The following is a 27,363-nucleotide window of genomic DNA, read 5'->3' as shown; positions in this document are numbered from 1 at the left end:
ATCGGGGAATATCACGAGCAATTTTTTATGCGCATGGCGCAATAAATTGCACAACAATAACATACGAGACGTTCTGCGACGCAAACACGATGTGCGAATTTTCATCTACAGCAAAACCCCGTGACGAGAAACAATTTTTCACAGAAAATTTATACAACTTCTCCGAAAAATGTTTTGTGGAGTAATTTAGATGCATTGCAACAGGACGTAAATAAAATATGGCATGTCGTTTTTTTTTCACACTTTTACACCTACTTTCTTCGTAAACATCTCTGTATGCGCTTGCATCATAAAGTAATGAGGCAATATGACCTCTCAATTCTCCTGCATCATTTTGTGAGAAAAACTTTGTATTCGCACCTAAAAACCAGGCGATCGCATGCCAAAACAACTCAACTATCACCACGAGTTATACTTATATTTGTTTCACTCGAAGAAACTGATCAATACATTTTTCCTGCTCCAATTTATAAGAGTTATGATTTCATCCGCAGGTATACCATAAATAATTGATAATTCTCACAAGTAACTAAATTTCGAGCGGATTCCTGAAACGATAATTTGACAAGTTCAAAAATTCGGAAGCAAATAAACAGCCGTCGTTCATGACCTTCCATGTTTCAGTCTTTCCTTCATCCGGATCTTAAATTTAGACTGGCACTGGTGTCACTCGTGAGTGATGTTAAATTGATGCGGGGTTCCCCGAGCACCAGACGTGAACCGAGGTGTCGGACGTCACCCGTTTCAACGATAATCAATCATGATTCGATTGCGCCCTCAACTGGGTTTCCGGCCTCCGGAGGGTCAACATTAAACAGACGTGCGAAGGTATGAAGTACCGTTCGATTGATTCGATCTGCGCCCAGCTTGTTGGATTTATCTGGATTAGGGATGGAGCTGAGTGAATTTTATAACGCAAACGAGGGACGTGAGGAACTTCAAGTGACATAAGTATAATTGAATTGAAAGTTAGGAAGAGATAAAAAGAAATTCGGTGTAGAAATTGTCCTTCGGTATTTTTATTTGCGTCGACGATGTGAAATTAGGTCGATCAAGTCGTTTCTGGACGCAGATTCCCATACCAACATTTTACCGACAATTAGCCAAGACGCAAACCTTTTTCTGGAATGTTTTCTTAATATCGGTATAGGAATCTATATCCAGAACCGGCCTTTGCTACCTACTTGTATCTCCGTTAATTTTGTGAAGTGAAAATGGAGCCACTCCAGTAGGAGAGAAATTTTACTCGGCACTCTAAATTCTCTAGAGTAAAATCTCGCTAATATCCAAATGGTACGGTTTTCACTGGATAAGCGTGACATTTCACTCCGCAAAGTCTAAAGAGATGGTGAATACTCATGAAACAATATTCCCCTGGATAACTTTACGTAATTTAAGGACGAGCGCTGACCGCACCGCCACAACGAGGGACTTTTCTAATTTAGAGGTCATAACAGTTTTGATTAACCGACATTGTACCCGCGTTATGTTGTAACGAGGCTTATGGTTCGGTGAGCCTGACTCATTACGGAGACCAGCATCGCGGCCTGCTGGAAACTCGACTGAAGATGAGATTCGATCCTACTGCTAGAGAAATTCCCATTCGTGCAGGTTACTGGCAGTTATAACCAGAAAATCCATTATCCGTTATGATCCATTTTTATTACGGTTATGATTACTATATATTTATTCTTTTAACTATTGCGATGATCCAATGTTGGCGCTACAGTAAATCGATGTTAATACTTTATTCAAATGAAAAATAAACAGACCAACACATTTAACCATAACGACACCAAATAGCTACTTTGACCATGATTTTTTTGCAATTGCAACAAAATTTAAAACGTTGTTGTAACGTTGTGCGATTTCACTGGAATTTTCTAATACCTATAACAAATTAAATTGTTCTCAACAAACGATCTCAGATTTAATTTTTTTGAAGGGCCCTTATTGAAGTCAGCTTCAGATATCAGAAACAAACTTTCGGTTTTTCAAATTTTTTTAACATTTTTCCGAACAAGATTAAACACCCATGCTGAAAATTTGTATTTCTTTATCATTCTGAGTAAATTAAAGATGACTTTTCTTCATTTTTGTTCTATTGATCCAATTGATTTCAAAAGATCTTATCCAGTAGATGTAGATTGTGTTATTTAGAATTGTTTCCACAATATTTTGGACCTGAACGAATTGATTATTGCTTGTGAACGCCGTATTTTTGAATGTAAGCGTTCGACTTTGAAGTAAATTGATATTGTAACGTTGAAATACAATCTTTCCGGGAGCAAGGACTTCATTTACACATCTACATTTAATGTGCTTAAGAAAATCAATTTTTGGTTCGGTTTTTAATGGGTACGAGCCAATAACGAGACGAAAATTTTGATATTCCCTTATACCAACGTATTTTTAATGCAAGAGTTAAATTTTTTCGATGAAATCGTTACTTGTTTGATCGTCATGCGATTTCGAATAAAACCATTTACAATATAAATATTTATTTTCTGCTACAATCCCTTTCTGAAAAATCTATTTTTTTCAGTTCTAATAGCAAGTCTGATTTTCTGTAAAAGAAACTTTTTCCTTTGTTTGAAAATAGGATAAGATTAGCAATTTTAAGGTGATTCGTTAGAAAAAGAAGAAACCCTTAACATTTTTAATGGCTAATTACTCCCACTCACTAATTTACAAGGTTTAAGCGTGGGTGTGAACACTGAGGAAATTGATCTGTACGTTTTATAATTACCCAATACATTTTGTTCCGTAATTACCCTCGATTCTTTTCCCAGAATGACATTAAACTCTTAAAAATATTTGTCGATTCAAACATCATTGATTCAAGGTTCCAGGTAATTATCCGTGAAAATGCAGTGTAGGACGATTCAAAACAGAAAAAACAATCGAAGCTTATTTAATGCTTTGTTTTTAGGACTGTAAAAATACACGCTAGAAAATCTATCGAATTTACCAAGTATGGCGATCAAATACGATGAAAAAAATGTTATGTTAATTGAAATAAATTTGGTTTCAATTGATAACACGAATCACTGGTCTGTTCAATGATTCGTACGATCAAATAGGATTTTTTCGAATCGAAAGAATATTTCTATCGTTATATTTGATCGACATTTTTGGTAAATCCGACTAATTCTTTGAAACTAAGTGCAGGAAAATATAGGTTGAATTTGATATCTGATCAATCTACTTTCAACATTTCCATATTCCACGAGCAAAAATTATTAAAGGAACTTATCGATGATTTTACAGATGGTGAGTAAGAGAAATATATGAAATTTCGAAGAGCGAAGGATCCAAGAATCCTTCAAAAGACGTCAAAGTTGTAAAATTTTGATTCAGGTTTGTGAGAAAAAAAAAATTGATAGAGATAATGTTTCTTGTGAAAATGCACGTACCTCAGCCCTCAGTTTCTTGATCTCTGAAGCGAGCTCTTCGCACTGTTGAGTGTATTGCCACTTTGCAGTTTTCTCGCTCTCTACGATCTGCAGCAGATGGAGATGCTTCTGTTCGAGTTCCTCCTTTTGCAAAAGCAGCTTGTTGAAGCTGTACAAGAAGATATGATTTGAATTGAGAGTCAATATTTTTATGCGAATACAAGAACTGTCAACCAGAATACGTAATTGAGCTCTCAAGTACGACATATGATGCTAATTGGCTCTCGACGAGTTCCGGACATTCGGGTAAAAAGGTAGAAAAGTAAAGACTACGAACAACAACGAACGTTAACTATAATTGGACAGCATCACCACGATTATGTTGGTGAAAAAAGATTCATCACTTGTAAGCCTCGGGGAAGAAAAACACGTGGGGTGAATAAAACAGACGAGGATGTATGAACAGAAAATAGAAGAGAAAGAAAAACGGTGGAAAATTAAGGAGAAAATTCCAGTAGATTTACCGCCGGTAGAAACCCTCGCCTGGGAATTCGCGGATGAAAATACAAGCTTCAAATTCTCCCCGTGTAACTGTAGGAGTTACAACTAATAAGACGCAATTTATTACAGACTTCGGTACAATTGCAAGCGACGCACACATGCGTCATTAGGCGTTTTTATAACGTTACCAAAACCCCTAATGAGGAAACTGATACGAACAAAATTGAGTTACTGGGGAAAGCTGAAAGCATTTTCCAAGAAACTCAATTTTTTGGAGCCTAGGATGAAAACTCTTTTCGATTTTGGAGAGATAAAAAAAGAAAAGTCCGTGCAGCTCGTCTCGTTTGTTGATCGCAATTATTCATAAATCTTCGCAAACACGTTTTCGGTGAAGATCACGGTTTTTCCAATAAAGCTTATCGCTTACAACCTGTCGCTTCCCACTGTAATACTTACAGTGTTTATTTTTCATCAATTCTAAGCGGTTGAAGAAAAAAAACTGAGTCGATCGATTTTGGTGTTGAGCCCTAGATCATGAAATATTAAAAATCATATTCCAGTAATCGAAGAGGAGAATTGAAAAACGCTATAAGTGCCATTTTTTCGTCAATTTTTCTTCAGAAATTATGTGCGTGCCAAGTTCAAAGAAATTGTATTTGTAACTCACAGCCGTATTTAATTCTACTGTTCAATTATTGGTAAAGAATCCTAGACCAAAATTTCAACTTTACCACATCATCCGGTCAATTCAAAAAACCGGAGTAGGCCCCAGGATGACGTGTACAGGTACCATCTCACCCGATGGTCAATACCTGTACTATTTCAACCGGGCACTGCGAGCCGCGCCGATTTCCCGACACGGAAACCACCCCAGGGTAGCTTAGCTTAGCTACCCCGGCAAGGCCAGCCCACGCGGCTACACCAATTTTGTGTGATTTGTTATTTATTTTCAAACGTTCTTGATCCGCGAACTGTAACAACCACGTTGGTTTCCCAACGTGTCAACCACCCCGGGTCCAAACCTCAATCATGAGGCCCCGGGAAGGCCAGCGCGAGAATCCCCAACCGGTTCTACCCAGTTCTGCTCTCGCATCTAATTACTCGATCACTGATACATTAGAAACACGATCCAACGTCATTTAATAATCAAATCGATCATTAAGAGCCTCGATTCGTCGAGTTGATATCCCCACGTTCACACAGTTCACTGTATCACTCACGCACACATAACGAGCTACTGTCAACAAGACTCACGTGTTTTCACTTCGGAGTTTCGACTAATACTGATCTGGTTTTGGATTCTTCTCCGTATTCTCGTCTCGCTTGCTCTCGCGGTGATTTTGAGAACTTTGGACTGTATTGTCTTGTTGACCACACGCCGTAGTGTGCGTGAGATTAGCGTACTTGGATTCATTGACACACACATCGTAGTATTATAATACATTCTGTCCTCTTACTAATCTCTAGCTGATCTATAGCGGTCGTTCATCCCCTCGCCTCACCATACCTCTCTGTTATTACACATGTTTTCAAGTAATGCTCGTCCAAACTGTAGTGTTATTGAGTACACTTCTTAATTTTTCACACATTCTCAAGTTGAGGTCGCGTTAAACATCGAATTATAACTTACTAATCACATGGGGCAAGAATGGGTCTGTGGCAACGGCCGATTACGAAATTATAGGTCATAAAGCACTAGTTTCAGCTGTTGTTTTCTGTCTATGTATCGGTATGGGTCGCCAACAACGGGCAGTTTCAGTTAAGTCGCGAGGACTTTAAACGCGCTACCTAACGTACCGATATTTGTTCCCCTCAGTGTTAGGCAACCAAATATAATGCGATGTTTACTCGAAAACACCCTGTATATATGTATATACATTTTTATATCAAACCGTAGAGGCAATACACTGGGTTCTAACTGGGATGAAATTAATTACCTGCAGCGTTACCCTCGAATCCATAGAGTGGCTCGCGGGTCAATAGACGATTTACGTCAATTAACGATAGAATAGCTCAGGTGTAATTGAGCCTGAACGCCACTTTGATGGTTCGTAGCTATTATACGCCAGTATTGCACAATTCCAACCCGCAGACGAGGGAAAACCATAGCGAGAAATTAACTTGCTGTTGGCAATTAATTGTTGCTCGTAGTTTGAAATCGGAAAAGGATGAAGATATAACAAGTTTCGCGATACGATATGAAATTCATTGGCAGTAGCAATCGTTGCTCAAACTTCGTTGAAACTTTGAGACCAGTTTCCTTGAGCAGGTAGAAGGAACACTGTGAGCAGTTAACTTATCAAAAACTAAAGACACTGAGCCGTGTGGAAAAGTTTGCAGGGTTCATGCGTGAACTCTTAGAACTAGCCAGTTTTCCTCAAGGGAAAAACAAGCTCGGGAAAATTCGTCGCGCGGAAGATCCGATCAACTGTATTGTGAAAATAAGGAATCAACCCGTTTCTCAGATTTTTAATTAACTATCTGAGGCTTGGGCACTGAACTTTAATAATTTGGAATAAAAATGGCAGTTTCAATTTAACCCTTACGCTGCCCATCTCCTGTGTATAACACTGGTGTAGCACCGTGATTGCTGAAGACAAAGAAGGAATTCCGGGGTGCACTCAAACTATTACATTTCAAGGCAAATTAGTTATCTTTAGAAAAATGAAAATTTGAATACGAAAAAAAATCGTTAAACAACAAAATACCAGAAAATGAATCATTCTACTCAAAAAATGCTAACTTATTGAATTTCCAATATTTTTATTCAATTTTCAAAAATCGATTTTTTAATTACATTTCCCTAATAAACATATATTCGAGTATATACACAGAAAATTTCATGACGATCCAACAAATATTCTCGAAGTTGCGCGCACATTCGCAGGGACGCCCTGCAGCGTAGGTATAAAGTGCTTTTCAAACTTATTCCTTCGATTAAAGACCAGATAATACCTTATATTAACTAAATTTTTTTTGTTCCCTCCCGCGGATCAGCTTTGTTAAAATAAAAAACATCAGAATGAAATTCAATGTTACCCTAATATGTGTATAAATTTTTATATCAATAAATTGAAATGTCTCTTCGTGAAAAATCCTTGAAAAGTCGCTTGATTTCGCCCTCTTGATTGGGTATAAAACCCCTTAAAATCACGTCAGGAGTCATACAAAGAATACATTGTACGAAGCAAAAATAATATGCAATCAGAGTTTGAAAAATGAAAATGAAGTTGGTTGAATTGAGTTGAATTTTATACCGTGAAGCATCTAATTATTTGTAAAAATTGCAAATTCAAACTCGTAAGTTCGAGTTTTCATAAATTCAAAAGTATCACGTTTCTATCGCGTTTCTATTCTTTTACATGTCACGATCGTGTAGTTTGTCCAATTTCGACATATCTGAGACTGTCTCTTTTTTGTGAATAGATCAATTTCTCTACAAATCAGTTCTAAATTAATTTCCATGCCGTTAATACCTTTATCAGCGAAGCCTCATTTCATCGATAAGTACCCATAACAATGATTTTACAACGGAATAAAATTCATTAACGCAATTTGAATTCATAATTCGTAAAAACTATTCGAACGGTACACTTTCATCCTGCAGGCTTCCAGCCCCATGCCTACGTCTGATTATATCGAAAAATCAACGTCCGCAACAGAATTGATTACTGTTGGGGAAGTAAACCCCATTCGAAACTCGCCCGAGGATGTGACAAGCGTCGGCGGTAAGTGATAGCCGTCAAACTAGCTGATGTCCCGACATTGAAATGCTCAGAATCGAATCATATCTCGGAGAGATAGATAGATAGATAGATAAGGTTTATTATGCCCATGGCAATGTTGGATAAAAAGCAGAAACACAAGTAAAGTAGTAACAGGACATAAAAAGAGGTGAATCTAAATGACATCGAAAGTGTGAACACGTAAAGGAAAAGAAGAATGTTACAACAGAGAAAGATGACAAGTACGAATAGAATAAAGTAAAACTAAAGTATAATAGAAGAGAAATAAATAAGTAACTAAATAAATGAATGGATAAAATGAAAAATAAAAATGAGAAATAAAAAATAAATGAATAGATGAATGCATCGACGAGTTGTTAAGTGGGTGAAAAAATAAGTAAAAGAAAGAAAAATTGCATAAATGAATAAATAAATAAGTAAAACTAAATAAAACTAAATATAACTAGATAAAAAAGACCAGACAATTTAAGCGAAAAACTAAACAGGGAGACTAGCGCCTTTGTTCTTTCGATTCGAAAAGATGCGCGAATAATCGACTTTTAAATGCGAGGGGAGAAAGGAGGTACTGAAATATTTGCTATTGTATTTTTCCCTCGGGACGACTTGGACGGAATTTGACAGTACATGTCTTATATATTATGTTTTGTTTTTGTTTATTTTTTACCAGAATTTTGATAGAAATTGTCGATTTGGACAAGTTCCGTTTTCGATTTCCGTAATTGTTTATTCTTTTAATGTGTGGAATACCAATAATGGTGAAAAATTAAGCGTGCACTGAAATTAAGCTTGAATACAGAACCTTTATAAATGTAAGTCAGAAAACTTACGGTCAATTGTCACGTGTATTCAAATACTGTATCGTGATAAATTGCAGTCAGTTATTATTTGATTCCTTCAAATATCTGTTTCTTCGTCAAAGCATGTCGACCACGACTAACGGAGGCATTTGTTTAATTTTTTTTAAAGACACTCTGTCACGATAAATTATTAATTATCGGGAAACACCCGCATCCCTTGTTAGCTGTCTCGTGTAGCTAAAAACGGAATCGCAAATTGAATTCACCTTCCCCCTGCGGTTCTATTTTTAGCATATTTAACGCAAAGAATTTTACGCATTTTACACGTGAGAATGCTCAACAAGTTGACAAGGTTATGCTTCGCTTTTTCTCCTTTTTTCTTCTCTAAACGAACCCACTGGAAAATTGAGAATCTGTACAGCGTATTTTTCAGCGCTTCGAATCGACCATTGGGGCCATCATTAAAAAAACGCACGTATATTACATATCACGTCTAAAAAAATAAATGTCACAATTAAGCCCGAGTATTAAATTGATCTTTTACAAACGTGGAATGAGCCTAATTTGAATTTTGAACAAAGGCAAACGTTTTTTTATGAATTCAAATTCGTTTCAATAAACAAAAAATACGATGAAAAGCGATTACTGTCCAAAATAGAATCAGTTAAAGAAAATCGTATTGAAATATCACAAGTGATTGATTTTTAACTGTGAATTTGTAAAATATTTGACTTGATCGTTATTTGGTATATTTTACGATCGATCAAATCATGTTGAATACTGGAAAACAAAAAAATAATCCTACTCATTACGACTTTCGTTGTTACGGCTGAAAATAATTGCCGATGTCAATAATGGATTCATTGATGAGATTACAATTTGTCTAGAATGAATTTTTGTCTTCATACTATCAGTAGGAGAAAAACAATTAACCACTTTCTATGACCAGTGATTTTTACTTTTCAAGTCCAAAGTACTGAAGTAAAAAACTACTTACAATAGATAGATATCTCGATTTGAAATTTTTGGATTTTCGTGCGGGTTTCGGCTCACGCTTAGAGTATGTGGAGTAGGGCAGTTCAGAAAAGGGTCTTTGTCTTAGATTTCGCTCTTCTCCGAGATTATTACACTTTTCCACTAAAATATAGTACACGCGTGGGGCTGGGCTGTAAACATTTTTACTACGATCTTAACGACGTTGAAATTTCCAAACATTCTAGGTTTGGGAACTTTAAAATTGAGATATCCTTAAATCCGTCGGTGGCTATGTTTTGTACGACGTAACAAAAGTTTTTGTAAAACTTAAGATGTGTGTGATTCTTTTTACTACAGAAAAATATATGTCGAATATTCGTAAGAACTGATTCTTTTAACTTTCAAATATTAAAATATTTCTCTCTTCTTCTAATAATAAAACGATGTGACAGTATTTAATATCGGCTCACATTCCTCCGGTTTCGTATGAGCTCTTGTTCACTTTAAAGCAACAAGAGAATTAACAGCAGTGAAATATTTTAATATTCGAAAGCGCATGAATTAAGCGCATTATACCAAAGGGGAACAATCAAGAGCAGAATCTAGCAGACTGAGCGTTCAACTGCGCATGCGCGAGCCTTGTCGAATTTCGATGCAGGCTAACCAACTCACGCATCAGCCGTCAAACGCATCTTGTAAAGGTTATGAAAGTGATGCTCATTTTTTTACCAAAGACGGATCTCGAACGGTTGATGGAGTAATTCGAGAAAGCTTGGCAAACTGTTATTGTCAACGAACTGCTACGCGTCACCATGACAACATAATTTCAATTCGCTACTCGACGCTAGTGGGTTTGACGTCTCATACTCTGTTTTGAGTAAGTTGGCTGCCCTGCTTTGCATACGAAGATATTAACCGGCGCGCGATCTCACCGCCCAATAAAGCTCAATTATTCTGCGCATGCTCAGCCGGTAACTCGGTTTGCTAAGTTTCTCCGATTCCTCCCCGTACACTACAAGCCACACGTAGCTTGGAAGCCCAAGTATTGAATGCCGGAATTTCATCGGAACCGCAAGGTGTAGCTTGGGATTCAGAGAACAGCCACACCAGACCAATTTCGATGGAAGCCTATAAAGCACGCTTTACGTGTACGTACATTATTTAGGCCACCCCCAAAATAATGCTCCATGGATATTGGACGTTATGCTTTATACGTGGTTGCGACGCCAGTACAAACTCAAAGTGCCTTCCCAGAGTCACTGCGAGTGCTAGCTTTAACGGCCTCTTCGAAATTTCGTGTAACTTATAGTTTGGCTGGATGGCAAAGGCTTCTTCTTCAAGCTGAAAGCACGTCTCCACTCACTTGGCGTCGCGGTTCCGAACAGGAGTTTCGATTTCACAGTTTCAAGCACCCTGATCGAAAAGTACTTTTGCGTGTATACTATTTTTCAACGCTAGAGATAAACTTAGTTTAGAGCGAATAGATACACTGAATTAAAATTGGACACAGTCGTAGTGCGAAAAAAGTAGCCGTCGTTTGATACCCATCGCATTAAACGTTATCAACTAACTACAAAAATGAACACTATAGAAGCTCGTAGAACATTTTTTTTCAACGATGAAACGATGAAAATGCAAAATTCAAAGTTGTAGTAAGATAAATAAAATAAAATCTACCAAGTTTTCCAAGTAAATATGTTTGTTTTTACAAAAGTTGATAAAACGATGATTAGACATCGTATCGTAGAATGTCGTTGAACATTTTTGACGACTAGGCTCTGTGTAGATACAAAGAAGGCGCGTCCGAGCCTTGTACACGAACTACTTGGCACAACACTTCGTATCTTCAGCCGCGAAAGCCTGAACTATCCACCTTCTTGAAGTTTCATTATCATGATCATCGAGAACGCTTCGCGAATTAGGGCTGTACGAGAAATCTGTGCATTACGGTACGCAGTTCACGGCGAATTGGAAATTGGACCGTCACAAAAATAATCGTACCAATTACAGTAAATTTTGAATTGGACCATAGCTCATCCCGATATTTCGACAATATTAATTGCCACCGTGAAATATCGTAATTAGCAATCAACCAGCCCTCGTTCTGAGACCAGGGTAATTCGATTCGACAATTTTCTGCTCTCCGCTTAAACAATCATGAAAACCGTTCAATTACCGAATCCTGCGAATTTTGATCACGCTCGCAATTTAATGAAGTAATTAACCAGGCCGGTACGAGGCGCTATTTTGTTTTAATATTAAATACAACAAACCAGTTTCAATACAGCCTGAGGCCAATCGGATGAATATAATGTGGGATCGACGAATGCACACGCAAAGCTGCACACAAATCGCGGGAATAGTCGGGAAAGATTCGTTCAGACTGAAACAGAGAGTGAATTGTTTCGACAAAATGTTTAGCCCGTTTCTGTCTTTTTTCGTTTTTTTTTTTCTTTTTTTTTCTCTTATATCGGGTCGACCGTCTGCCTCCACGGAACAAAGAAAATAAAGGCATTACGGTTTCTATTCCAGCTTAACAGAGCTTCTCGAGCCATGGGAACGAAAAGGGACTGTTTTTTTTCTACCGAATTGAGCAGCGAGACACAACAAATTCAAGGCGAATTCTCTGATGGCTGAACAAGCTCTACAGATCGAATATGATGTGCTTACACACGGATTCTGAGTTCACGTGTACGCCGCAACGTGGTAAACACCTCAAGATCCCCTTACCTTGCTTCACGGATGGCGTCTATCCACAAACGGCAATCCGTTTCCGTGGCTGCCCGAAGCTCGTATTGACGCTGATTTTCTCGACGATACGAGATGGCGAAACAGTGCTGGAATCAGAAGAATTCATACAGATATTTAATGCTGAGACTTCGTTTATCATTCTTACACTGCAAGAAAAACGTGCGGCGTCAACTTTCGTTAACCATAATTTAGAGCCAATCCATTATGATACTATTTTATGTAAATACACGACCGACTGATGTTAATATGATACTATCTATTGTAACGATATAAGACTTTAATCTGATGTCAATTTAACACGATCTGATGCCAACCTGACACGATCTGGTATCAGTCTTACAAACGTAACGCGATCTAATGTAAGTCTGGTACTATATGATATCGATTTAATACTGTAACAGGATGTCATTCTAACACTATCTGATGTCAATATAACACAATCTGCTCTTGAAAGTTCGTATAGATTTCAGAAACGTTTTTGTAGATCGACCTAGATTAAAAACAAAGTACTTATACTTCTTTTTCGAGACAATGTCTTTTTTTGCGCGAAACGTACTCAAAAGGTAAGAATCAAAGGATTGTCCCTTCACCCTTATAAATTTCGGACTTACTTACAAGGATTTCTGAATTCTTTTCAAAAGCATTGGGCGAAAAAATTTGTATTTTCCAAGATCGCTAATGTAAAAGTTCGACAAAATTGTCTGAAACCTGAAAATTTCTCTGATAGCGAAGTTGAAAACTTTTCTACGGGATCGAAGACGGCAAAATCAATATGGAGTTTTCACACATCGATGATTTAGAACTTGAAATTAAAAATCTCAACTCTTCTCCGAGATGAAAATCTTCCGAGACCTGCAAGCTTGTATAATGTTTCGAAGGTTAAAAATAGCACAACGATTGAAAAAATCATGCTTTTCCTGGTATTAGACCCCTAAAAACGAAATTTCCTGCATCCCCCGGACCTCGTTTGCGGTGTTAAATCATTCAGAATACATTCCTTGCCGCTTCGGTATCAGTTAAGTGAGTGAAGAGGCCGCGGTAGCGCTTTTTTACCCAGAATGTTGAAGAAAGAGAGAGCGACTCAAGAGACTTATTCCACGATGCGCGGGGCTATTCACAGGGGATTTCGATCTCGCTTTTGACGAGAACGCGAGCAGCGAAGTCTTCTCGAGGATCCAGGCCAAGGGTATCTGCATTTCAGATCAGTGCAACCTCGGCTCGGTCACCCCTCTACTTTTACCGGAAATAGGCAGCGTAAAAGCTAAGAGTAAGATTTCATTTTTAATCGTACATACGCCTTGCACTCTAATGCAAATATCAAGATCAAGAAAAAAATTTTGCTGTGCAAATGTGCTGTTTTATCTGTTAAAAAGATTTGAATAAGCGAATATTTAATTGGGAGGAAATTCGTTATTTGGATTGAAATTTGAAAAAATTGATTATTCATCGTGACCGTGTATGGAAAAATTTTAGGCGAAATTTTCAATTTATCTCATTTTTAGGGATTCGATGGGGTTCAATTTGACATCTCGAGCACATTGCCTTCTGGCTGCATGTAACAACTTGAGTCTTTTCTTTTCTGTTATTCTTAACTGTATAAAATCAAGACAAAATGTCAAACGTGAATACTGAGAAATGTACGAACAAATAAAAGTCACTAAAATTCAAATTGATTTCTCACACTATCTGCATATTAGTAAAAAAAAAAAAATGTTACAATTGAATAGAAGATAATTACACACGAGAATGAAGTATTCCAGGTAATAATAAAAAAGAACGACATAAATATAAAAAATAAAGAAACAAAATCAAACATAATAAATGAAGAATCAATTTTCGTTCAAATTAGCGAACTGTAAGAATATCTGCGAATATCTTACATCATTTTAATATTTACCACGCAAGTGGTTAAAAATGTTCGAGGTATTGTTGAATTTGACTCAAAACGAGCCAAAATTTTTCAAATTTCACACCACCTTATTAATACAAAGTCTAAAAAATGTTGTATGAACTCAGGAATTTATAAAAGAAAAAGTTACATCTTAAATTGCACAAAACTTTTAACAACTGTATTTCTTGTATTTTGTACATAAATCTGCAGACTTTATGCATCGAGAAAATGATTTATTCTAATATAAACGCGTTGAACGATTTTCTTACCGTCGATAAATTTTTTTTACCCTTACACGAATGAAAAATGCTTTCGGAATAACGTCGAAAAAATAATAAAATGTGAAATAAGGTTATCGCCATATTGTAAATTTTTGTAGCTTTAACGCATTTCAAGCTTGGTTCAGAGACAAACTGTTGAGTTTTTGGAAGCGAGTTTATCCGTTCCAAAATTAATACCTTTCATTTAATCGTTTTTCTACAACATGAACCATTAACTTGTAACACTTTCGAAGTTTGTATAAAATACAAAACGCTTTTTTCACACAGAAAAACTTTTCTTTACAAGTTCTGTAGTGACGTTGATCGAAAACGAAACCACCACTATCTTCTAAAAATTTCTCATTAATGAACGATAATTATTTTTATTGCGCTCTGTTTATTATAGGAAGTGTGGAAGATTTGAAGAAAAAACTATCCGCCAAATTGTCAGAATAGAATTTAAAAAGAGAAGAAATAACTTTTTTCCAATATAATTTTTATGCTGAAATTACTGTTCGTTTGTGCGAAACTGTGATGAATATGACGAGATTGAAATTTTCCAATCCGAAAAGCCTTTCATTCGGCTTTTAATATCGCACACCGTAAATTGCGAATCTATTGCGGATGTTCGTTTGATTCCGGGTGTAAAATCGGAAAATATTTGACGAAACGTTCTTTTGCCAAGTTCAGAAATAATTCAAAATTTTCATTTAATAAATATCCACCGTCGAATACGCGTCGATAGTTTATCGAAAAATTATTTCGACACGAGGGATAATGATCCGAGAAAATCCGAAGCGATTTCCGCGGTTGACGCATCGTCGGCACGTCATATATAAAATAATTATACCGGACTGCAGGAGTAAAGCCCGAAATTCGATGCTGTGATCCAATTTCGAGAGAGGCGATTCAACAAGGTGAAAATCGCGCGGAAAATCCGAGTGACGCAGATCGTGTATTGAACAGAATATGCAAATGAAATACTTGTCGCCTTCGTAATATATAATCCGTCATCGGAGGAATTTATTATTCCTAAATTTTAACTTGTCCATTTTTTTCTGTTCCGATCGCGTTTCCGTGGGCTACTGAAATATCAAAGTTGACAAGATATATCATTTTTTAACCCCCGCTTAGTCAAGTTATACCAAAAGACAAAATACCTAAACTTCAAACAAATTATAAATTCAAACCCTCATTGTAAATCCCTCGGCACAAATCTATGAAAAGATACTAATGTAACATGGTTACTGAACGAGTACTCGTTTTGCACGTAAGTTTACAGCGTCACAAGGACAAAGCGGAGAATGAAAAGAATTACCAAAAAATCAGCGGAAAAGACGTCTTCGAATATTATACTTATCCTCGGGTCCGAAGTCATTGTTTTACATTCCTCGAAGGGCGGGTGAATAATTCAGCGATGTGATCGAAGCGCAAGGAGCTTTTCCGGCGCTTCCTTTATCCTCTGTTAGCGTTTCATTATTCAACAATCTCTGTCCCGGGAAGGGGGAGAAGAAAAAAACTTTACAAGGATGGTCCAAAAAGTGAAAGTAAAAATAGGAGGCAGGTATCTGGATTACCAGACTTACATTATATATATTGTATGTTGTTAAGCCTTCTAAATTCCCAAATCAAATTTCACAATAATTCGGAAGGCTGAGTTATTTCGCTAAGGTATTGAAGAGAAGTGTTCCATTTATTTTCCGGTGAAAAGAATCTGTACATTCTTCAAAATTTAAACCAGCGGCCAATTAGATCAGTGAAGAGCCAAAAGAGTTTGTGCTTTTTAAAAAGAATCGACCAAACGTCGGTCTGCTTCGAATGAGCAGCAAAAATTGGGAGGTGAAATTTTTTGCGAAGATTGCAGGTTGCTTCGGTTTTCAATAACACCGCATTCGGATTGTGAGCTTTAAAATAAATTACACTGTATTTGAAAAGACGTTATTCAAAGTTCCCATTTTTTCAAGGAAAGTTAATGAAAGCGAGTAACGGTATTACAGCGATCCTTTCAAAGCAATGGTTTGCATAATTGGTACAATGCCAGAAAATATCTTGAGTACCTGCGCCATTGTAATAGGATATAAAAGGTTTACCGGAATTTGCGAATTTACTTGTACTACCTAATTCTGTCGGCTGTGTCAAGTGACCTGAATAGTAATTATTGGAATACTAAATCGAGTTGTTTTTTAGTCATACAAGTTCTATTTTCAAACTTTACTTACTCTTACAGGTTTGTGCATGCGCCAAAAACTTCTTCGGGTGATGAAGTAATTTTTGAAAAAAAGTTCTAGTGGTACGGAAAAGGGAAAAAAGAGTCCAACGAGGTCAGAATATCAGAGTAAATCTTAATTTTACGTTTGAAAACATGACGCATAATTCTGTTCATTTCAAAACCGAAAACTGTGGACCTTGAACTATGCAATTGGCTAAAGCGAAAATTTTCACTGCTCTTTATTACTCTTGTAGCTTCACAGTGAATAAGAACTCACGCGAAAGCGGAGGAATGTGATCCAATATTAAATACCGTCTCATCAAATTATTATTACAAGAAGAGAGAAATAAAAAAATTTAACCCAGCCTTCTTGCGTGAGCCATTTTTTAGTAGAAAAGTTTAAGAACCTCGGATAAGAGCGAAATCTGAAAAACAGGCCCTTTTCTCCATCGCTCTGCTCCACATTCTCTAAACACGAGCGAAAACCCGCCCGAAAATCCAAAAATTTCAAATCGCAATATCTCAGCAACCAACGCTCATTGGATTGAAAATCAAAAACCACTTTAAATCAGCCAAGCAGTTGTTTTGTTGTTTATGAATCGCAGGTCTGTCCGTATCGCGTCGAGGTAACATCGTCAAAGTGCATTGTATTCACACGCATGTGATGCAACTGCATCCAGGCAATTATCTCCCACCTGTCGGAGCAGCTGCGCCTGCTTAGTTATTAACCAAAGAATTATGCGTTAATTAAAATCACACGCGACTCCGCCGCTACAATTGCGAGTCAAATTTACCTGCAACGATGCAAATAATCTAGATTGAAGACCTGATATTTGCAGGTTCACTTTTCGCTACCTGTAAACGAGTTTATTAATTGGCCTACTCGGCTATTACTTCCGGCAATATGTTTGAATAATACGAGAAGCTGTGTGTGTTAACTTAACCAGATCCGATTCCTCGACATCCGTTATTTTTCTTGAAAGTTTATCCTACGGTTTCGAAAACAAATTAAACCACCCGCGGAAAAATTTATATATGCAGCAACGATTCTGGTACTCTACGTACATTCTCATTAATTATTCTCTTCCAATTTGTTTAACAAAATATTAGCCTAGCAGTCGATTCAAAGGTTCAGTCTTTGATCCACGCTTTTTGATCATGAAAAAATAACGTTTTCAAAACACATTTATTCACCGTATAATTTAATTTTTACAACAATCGGCAGTAAAAGCAAAACAGCGATCTGCAGACCGTCGGAGATTCGACAGATCCAATTACGCTGGGTGTTTCCATTTAGTATGGAAAATTTGTACACCCCTTCCACCCATTGAGCGGAGTATTTTAAACGTATACAACGTTTTGCCAATGAAACGGGAGTATGTACATTGTACACGTTGAAGTAAAAGGTCTGTTTCGCCCCTTTGATATCTCTGTATAAATGTTAATACGATGTGACGGTGACATCGATACTGTGAAAATTGTAATTTACATCACCGCCTGTCTGTTTCAAATATGTTCTCTAACCACTGTGATTGAATTATTGGCAATTATTAAATTAAATTAATTGGCACTAAATCAACGGTATGAGTAATTATCAAAGATACTAATCGTAAGTCGCTACGTCAAATACGGCAATTAATGTGAACAAAATTATAGTAATTAAAAGCGAAATGAAACTAATGCTGATATTATCAATAAACAACATTTTCAATATAACGGTATCAGAAGTGATGAGCTAACATTGACTTCGTAAATAGTAAACCGATCAAACTCCAAATACGGAGACCAACCTTTTCTGAAAGCGCAGAATTTTCTGCTCGGAATTGACAGCGTCGAGGAAATAACTTTTCAACAATAACTCTTTCAATTTCCGCCAATTTCGAGCGTTGAAATGCCTTCACGACCGATTTCCGTCAACCTCCGTCAACTTTGATTTTTGTCAGGCAGCGATATTTCTGCTCAACGCGAAACGGTGGCAAACCGACGTGAAATTCGCCAGGAATATCCAGCGGCTGGCTGATAACCAAAATCACTGCAGGTGGGAATTGAAACGATGCATTATTTCACAGTTTCCACCCAAAGGCCGTGGAGCCAACGATTATTTTTCCCATTACCCGCAGTGATGTTCATGGAATGTTCGAGGGAATTGGCCGAGCGCAACCAGAACCAATAAAATATGGAGAAACAGAGGCACGAGCAACGCGGCGGATACAGAGAGGCTTCAACTGCATAATATATTACGTTCAAATCTCTACCTTCGTATAGGCGATTCCTTAAAATTTCAGGACCGAGATTTTTGAAAAAAGCAAAAATTTTGACTCCAGCTATTTCGGCCAATTTACCTAAATTTTCAGCAAGTGCTTCGATGAGATCCTCGTCGATTTTAACCGTTCGAAAGCTGTGTGTTTCGAGCTTTTTATGCGATCACGAATCTGCACATATACGCATATATTTATTTGCTTCGGTTTTGTTTCAAAATTTAATTTAGTACTGATATTTTTGCATCCGTTACAAAGTAAAAAGATTTATTCGCGCGGCGTTGATCTATGAAAACGTTTCTGATACTCTCAGAAAACTACCGAGATTGATTGTAAATTATCTGGAATTTAGAAATCTATCTGATCCGTTTCATGAGTTTGACAAGTTTCAAATCTTCATCGTCATTCATTACCGATAATTCAAGAAGAGATCAGATTAGTTGAGAATTTTCTAGCAACAAATTTCGCGTTAAAAAAACTCCATGCCAAGATTTTTTTGCTAGATAGTTTCAATCTTTGTTTTTTAAACAGATTCTACTAATTAAAAAAAAAAAAAAAAGAAAAACAGGAGGTTCTGCACTTCTTTTGTCAATTAATTGCGTGAAAATTGTAGAAGAGAGGAAAACGACAATAAGCATTACGCGATTTTAGTACCAAGTTTTTTGAAAAGTGAGACAGGCGCTTAAATTTCAATTAAACAGCCCGATCTCATCTATAATCGAATTCCAATGGGTAATAAAAATTAGTCAACTAAATGATCTGCTGAACCAAAACACAAAAAATTGAATCCCTGAAAGCATTGATCTGAATTGAAACACTGAGTTCCGGGTTTCAATTTACAAATCTTCTCGCAATTCTTGTAATCGGAAAGAATGAGAAATTCGGTGTTTACATTCAACTCCGATACTCTCGGGGCATGATAAAAGTTGTCAAAGTCAAAGAGGTAAATAGAAATTTGTATGGCGGGTCTTTTACCGAAAATTATCAGAACGACCCATACGTTGTATACCTTGAGGCTAAACGTACATCTGGAGGAGGCACGTGCGTTTACAAGAATTAAATGAGCTAAACTGATCCCTACGGAGCCCTAAGGGCTACCAGTATTAGCAGGACTAACCAGCCCTGGAAAATGTCGGCAAAGATGTTTATACAACGTGAGTATATTTTAAGCATTTTTCCATGCTTCTTTCCCGTACACAAACCACCCGTTTCTATGACGGTCGAGTGAATCTGCGATTGCGCATGCGCGGAATACAGAAAAGCCTACTTTTAAGCCCTAGGAGTTGAAAGTGGTACTTTCTGCACTGCGCGCATGCGCTATCGAACGGAAATCTGACATTACGCGATCCTAACCTCAATTTCGTGAGATAACGTGTAACATACTTACTGCCTCACGTATTTGCAATATTTGTCTTCGACTCAACTACGACTCATATTGCAAACATACACTCGGTCCGAAAACACCGAGTTTGCCTTCTTATTGCGCAATATACCGTTAGAAATATATCCAGAAAAGATTTTCGTTCCCTCGGAAAGGTTCGCACCAAAAAATAAAACGTTTGTATGGTAAGAATTTATTACCTACCATGCACTGAGTTGGAAGTTTGAAATAACTTTTGTGTGACAAAATTGTTCTGACGAGTACGATGTATTTTTTCATTTTCTCTGCCGGAGAATCGCCTCTTTGTGAAATAATCATAAAAGTTACCGAATCTGCCTTTTCCCAATTTGCCTGGAAGCCTCAATTATTCGAATCGATTACACTCTACGCCTACATCGAACCTCCTGCAAAGTAAATAAATCATCGCAGAAAAACTTTCTAGTCATAAATCGACGCGGTCTCAATTTAACTTTACACAAGTTAAATTAAATCTATACAGACTTTACACACGGATAAAATCTAAAACAAAATATCAACTCAATTTCTGATCGTAACTTTTGACAGCTGCAACGTTTAGTAACGAAATTATAGTAATTTTGCCACTCTAAACTTTTGATCGGTGAATTTTTTTTCATACGAAACGTTGTGCAGAGTTGATTGATAAAAACTGAATAAAGAAGAGAAATGACAATTAAAACAATAATCGATGAAAATTGATAGAAAAAAGAAAGTAGATAGAAAAATTGGTCTCGATTTTTTAGTTGGTTGAAATTTTGCAATTAACAAAACATTGTGTAGATTTAAATCGCCATGTGACGTCAACTTTACCGTTTTACAGACAAATTTTCATCACTTTGATAAATTTTTTTTCTTTTCAACGCACGGTGTAATTATATCAAGGCCTATTTATCATGCTTTTCGCCAAATTTGAATTCTGATTAATTGAATACATGGATATCCTGTTTTTATACACATCCAAGTTTTTCATTTCGTATGATGAATCGTGAATATTTTGTAGTTTGAAGATGACTGACGAAAACATTTTAATGCAAAGGTAGTAAAAATCGATGTAGGCAAATTAATTGAGTAGCAACCTAATGAAAATTCAAAACTAATTTTCTCCTAAAATATACATATATAAACCTATATTTGAAAAATAAACTGCTTGCCGCACTGCTGCTTACTTCAGGTAATAAATTATACAAGCAGTATAAATTAAACTCAAGAAATACATTTCAAACTTCCGTCAATTCGAATATCCCACAACTTAATTTTTTATTTACCAACTTAAGTATTTTCAAGAAATTAAAAAAACACTTACAACCAATTAATTTAAGATCGAAATCAAATTTCACATATCAGATGAAAACACATTATATTCAATTTTTCATTTTTAGAACAAAAGTAAAGATGAGAGGCTTCAAAACTTGTGATTTTCAATAAAAAAAAAGTACAAATGTATTGATCCAATCAATTCATGTATACAGAGTGATTTTGTAAAGACTGCACGTTCCTTTGTTTGCTAAAATTTAATGCACACGCGTTACAATCTGAGAGCTGTGTTTTGCCAGGAGGACCAACCGTTATAAATTCAGAGGACAGGTCACCGCTGTATATACCGAGACAATCTCTTGAAACTTGGAAATCAACCGCGCATGCGCCAAACAATTCAATCTCATTGGTCGGCGAAATCTTTCCGCAGCGATATTCTTGTCTGCGATGCAGGCGAGCCAACGTACACAAAATGTGTACGATTGAATTCTCAAAGAGCATAAGCATTAAATTCCGACCGTTCTTTGAAGAATCAACTTTCCGACCCAATAACAAATGCTTCCCAAACCTTTTCGAGTCACTGCCTCAATTATTTGAGATTCTAACCTCGAAAATTCGTATCAACTACATCGCCGCCAGAAACAGTTTTACGGCTGAAAACTCGGGGTGGCCAGCCTGCGCGAACAGCCGATAAAACTCGCGCATGCGCAGTTGATTTTCAAGTTTCAAGAGATTGTCCCAACATGTAACAACAAAAATTTTAACAGTTTACGTTGTTCGGCGTAACTGCGAACAAAAACTGTAAAATTTATCAGGTTACGTTTATGACCGTTGGTCGCCCTGGTGAACAACCGCACTCTGATTCCAGTACGTGAGCATTGAATTTTATCAAACAACGGGCCATGCATTGGTTAGGAATTCCCTCTGTATAATATCGAATGTATCTACCAAACACGAAATACATTTCTGTCCTGATTAACAAGCCCGCCCTAATTGAATTCGCAGAGGAAATCCCCTCGGGGCTTTTTTGTTTTTATTCGACATGTCGCAACCTCATCAATCAGTCTCGATTTTGATGAAAATTTAATCGCGCAACACGAATCTGACAATAAACAGTGCCGATGAAGTAAATTATTCAGCGAAACATATGATAGATGTCTGCAGTCGAGGCATCGTGTGAATATTTAGCAAACAACTACGAGACTGGGGTTGAGAAGTGTACAATATCCGGTAGTTCCAGAGAGTTACGGATTCCCAACCATACGTTCCGTATACAACCCTGCGGATAATTATCTCCGCGTGGCAAGTATATTATCTACGAATTAATTAGTGCCTTTACCCTGGACGGCGAAACTCGCGACGTAACTTTGAAAGCTTTAAGAATTTAAGAGGAACGCGCAAATCGGCTACATGTATAACATTCCCTTGGGCCTAGGGAACCGAAGGAAGAAAAGTAATTGGCAGGATGCCTCAACCCGCGGGAATTTTATTTTCCAATTTTCTCATCTTTTCGGATACCCGTAATTAATTAGAATCTATAATGGTTAGCGACGGAATTACGGACATGGCCCTCAACTCTCGAAGGAGACTCGCTTCTCGCTTGCGCAATAATTCTCCGGCTCTAATGGCATGAACAAGACACGCTGAAAAATCACCTCCTGTATTCCCATAGGTTTTGGTAACGAAGTATGGTTTCGATGTATGCCGCTCAAATTATTCACTGTAATTCTCAGACGGATTTTTTCTCAACAGCTGATTTGTGATGTATCAAAAATCGGCCTTGAGTGAACAGCAGATCGTTATTAAAAAATTGTCAAATCTTGTTGAGGGGATATTTTTAATCACACAACAATTTTCCAGCTAATAATTACAAACATTTTGGCACTCTTTGTCTGAATCGAACAATTTTTTATTTCTTGTTTCACCCCTAATTTTTTCCCAGTATCTTGAATGGAAATATTTTTTAATACCGTTCAACGCGTCGCGAATCAATTCAACGTTATGTTCGTTACGACAAACATTGGTGAACAATGGTGAGTAATTTTGGAAACAGATGCGCGGATATTTACCGAAATTGGAGGCTTCTAAAATTGGCACAATTTCCAATGCCGACGTGGAAAATAATATCCCCAGGGTACACAGTTTAATAAACGTGAGTGCCGTTGAAACTGGTTCTCTCAGTTTCCTCGGGAAACCTTTCGAGAAATCCTCGAACAAACATCTCACAGCTGAGAAGAAAACGTATATATATATTTAGTTACATAAAGTTTTATAACTTTGGCTTGATGTATGAATTTTTAAGAGAACTGAATTGTTTTATTCTTCTTCGCTTTTCCAACATACGAAATTGAAGAGTTACAAATTGAAAAGGTTTTGGTAATAAAAAAGTGGAAACTGTAAGACTTTGAAATTTTCAATCTCAAATGAAGGAAACATGATTCGATTGATTCCATCGGAATTAAGAGGATATTGCTCTCAAATTAGAATATATTATTGGCATGTTTATACAAATGCTTCGTTTTTGTCGACAATTATATAATGTGCCAGAAATAAATACAGTTATCAAGCAAAAAATGGAATAATCTTCCAATTCATATTTTTGTTATATTTTCAATCTTCAGCGATCCGTTTAAAAAAAAATGTAGATTAGTAGATTCGCTCTATTTTATTCCATAAAAGTGAATTTTATCCAAATAACTGTTTCACACAAATTCATTGAAACACTTTTTTCATCACGTTGGCATCGTTGAATGTTAAATTTTACAGTACACGAATATTGATTAGGATCGACAAATATCAATATTGAATTAACTACTGGGATAAAAAAGAAAATTTGTGTCAGTTACTTGGTAGAAAATATTCTTCCGGATAAAATGAGTCTTCGCAGAGTGAAATCGAATGATCTACAATATTCGTAATCATTTTGAAACACGGTGTAGAATGAAGCATCGATCGGTATCTAAGTTTTCGGTCATAATTCCGATATTTTATATTTTTGTATTTGATAAGACCTATTCGTGGCATACGAATACAATAATTTTGGGTAAGTCGAGGTATCTCTCGATCGTCGAGTAATTACAAGCGGCATATCCGCCTTCTATGATAATATCCTAACGAAGGAGCTTTCAGGCTTCGCTTTGACCACTCAGGGGGGACGAGGACGAAGCGACACGGGAAAGACCAACAGCCGCAATTCCAGCCAAGGGTTGATGCCTGGCACGTTTGATCCCCCGATCAAGTGCTTGCTGGCATCTTCCGAGCCGTGTCGAAACACGACAAGTGTGCCACACGAGACTGGGCCTATATGTGACAATTAAATTTGATGGAGTCCCACGAGAGCTGCTCCTCGGATATAACAGGACGCATCTTCAGACCGAGCTTCCCGAATAAGAAATGATTTATGGATCCAGCGCTCGTCCCTCGTGAATTCTCATCTCACATCCGGTCGGGGCTCAATTAGGTTTCACCTCGATCATAACGAACAGTTGATTCGCTTGACTTTGACGAGTTGGCTTAAGAATTTCTTGTTTAAAACCGTTCCGAGCTAAGAAAACTTGATTAAATAAATTCTTCCGTTTGCCCAAATTTTCTCAATCAAATTACTCGAAAGCGCCTAGAACGATGGAATCTAAAATATAATCAGTTCTGAGTTAAGGAGAATCGCATCGTTTGAGATCAATATATATATGTTGCCGATTGAAGACTTGAGTTGAAGTCAAGCGGAATATTGAAAGTCTTAGATTTCTCTTTTCATTTAAGGAAATCAACGCCAATAAAAAATTTCATGTGGTTGTAGAATTTTGCTTGTAATTGACTTGATGACAAAGATCTCTCATGCAAAATCACAGCTGTCGTATATCTTTTATTTGTTTACAATAACCTTGTAAGTAGAAATTATACATGTTGCAACGGTGCGATCAACAATGTAGGGAAGGAAAAAATTAGGAATTGACCAAATGCAGATTTTTATCGAAAATGGTCTTCAGGTCAAAATGGTAAATCGCAGTATATCGCGGGATACCAGATATCAGAGAAGTGTGGAAGACCGCGGTGTAACGGCCATTTCTGAAACGACCCTTTCGAATAGTTGATGAACTCACATTCCGTCCGCAACAACAGCTTCTGCCCCGTGAAACTCCGCGAGAACTGTAAGCTTCTCAGTTTGCTAAAACTTTGATAAAAGGATGGGTACATGGGTTTCTCTTTCTCGTTAATTTTCTAATTGTAAGTCGCCTCAAGTTATGTCAAAAATACCATAAAAAATACAATAACTCCGTAATAATGAGGTAGCAGCAGAAGCCCCAACATTGAAAGGTGGAAGACAACGGGATCTAGTAAAAAAAAATATAAAGCACGTTTCAACAAAGGGTCGATAGGGGAATCTACTACCCGAAAGCTTTTTCTTCTTAGATCAGCCAAGCAGCTTTCATAAATTCAAATAAACAGATACTTTGATGGAGACCTATGTTAGACAATAAGTAGTTTTTTATACCAGTAAAATACCTCTGTTTTATACATAGGTAAGTAAATTTTTTTTGGAAACCCTAAAATATCTTTCAAAAAGTGTCAAATAACTTTTTCTAAAGAGCCAAAGAGATTTACGAAAATACCATCAAGAAAACGGATACTCTTTGGGTGGTTCTTGATGTCAGCCAAATAGCTTTTTCGAATTACCAAATCACTTCACCAAGAAAATAGCCCAGAAACTTTCTGGAAGAATAAATAAAACATGAAGCAGCTTGGTATATAAGAGCTTCAATTTTGAAACCGCTTCTCGTCATTTCCACCCGATCTTTAAATTTTGTTACATCGTCTTATATCCAACCCATAAATGAACCATGCAACATAAGTGTAAAAATCATGACAAAAAGATGTTTTCGAATCCCTGATTTTACAAAAATGTCCATATTCACGTCGATGATATTTCAGGTTGCCCCGTTTTCACAAAATGGCGAAAAAATATCAAAAAATTAGAAATATCATTTTGAGTTGAAAAAAAAACAAAAAAAAAAAAAATACATTGGACATCAGAATCCCAAAGAGTCAGGCCTATGATCCGTTGGTTTGACGTGGAATGCCCCACATACATTCCGAAAAAATGTTCAATGCTTTGTATATTCAAATGAATACATTTTATTTTAGTACAGCAGCCGAGCTTGAATAAATCATTCCATACCCCTCCAGGATTAAGGGAACCAGTATGTCGCACAAACTGATTATTATGGGATACGGATACCGTTTTTTATCTGAATCATACAACTTCTGGCAGTTCCTGAAAATTCATGGTTATTGTTCGCTGTTTAAACATAAATTACTAAAGTTCACGCGATAGATTCATAGACGGTACATAGGTTAGCTGATAGCTCCATTTTTCAGCAAAACCAAATGATTGTCGTACAGTTAAAGTTACACGCATAATTCAATTTAACTTCGGAAAGCACTTTTCTATATAATGTCTATGAGCTAATTACGAAAAATATGGTTTTCAATGTCCAAACAACAAACGTAACCAACGAATACTTCAGCATTTGAATTGCTCGATAGAAAAAAAAATTGTTATTTGCATCCTATAACCATCAATTTCCACGACACGTAGAGATCCCCATAATAAAATACGTTGAAACGATTATTGGCCGAGTATCGTGAAAATCTAAGATATAATAATTGCCTATGAGAAGAGAGAGGGGGGGGGATAGGAAGTGATTCAGTCTGGGCTGGTGACGTCAGCGAGATACCAGCAAATTAGGGGAGGGGGCGGATGGTCGGAGGCAGGAACACGTGGCAAAGACCACTGCCACGACCACCATCTCCTGCAGATCCCTGCGCCGGGGCCAAAGCCGAGGTTAAACGGCCAAGGCCACTCTCTCTCTCTCTCTCTCTCTCTCTCTCTCTCTCTCTTCCCTTCCGCGATTGTTTATTGGCCACCC

The 27,363-nt window shown here is 37.0% G+C and overlaps 1 protein-coding gene across 1 annotated transcript in view; it reads right to left on the bottom strand.

Moving 5' to 3' along the window:
* Nucleotides 1–27,363, bottom strand: part of LOC124300324 (ras-specific guanine nucleotide-releasing factor 2-like) — a 107,998-nt gene that overhangs the window by 38,835 nt on the left and 41,800 nt on the right. Inside the window, exons 4-5 of the mRNA XM_046754283.1 lie at nucleotides 12,145–12,251; nucleotides 3,417–3,564 (exon numbers count right to left, since the gene is read on the bottom strand). Of these exons, the coding sequence (XP_046610239.1) occupies nucleotides 3,417–3,564; nucleotides 12,145–12,251 (255 nt within the window). The remainder of the gene's footprint in view (nucleotides 1–3,416; nucleotides 3,565–12,144; nucleotides 12,252–27,363) is intronic.

This window comes from Neodiprion virginianus, chromosome 3 (assembly GCF_021901495.1).
Source record: "Neodiprion virginianus isolate iyNeoVirg1 chromosome 3, iyNeoVirg1.1, whole genome shotgun sequence".
Taxonomy (NCBI): domain Eukaryota; kingdom Metazoa; phylum Arthropoda; class Insecta; order Hymenoptera; family Diprionidae; genus Neodiprion; species Neodiprion virginianus.
This window is presented reverse-complemented; position numbering and strand designations above follow the sequence as displayed.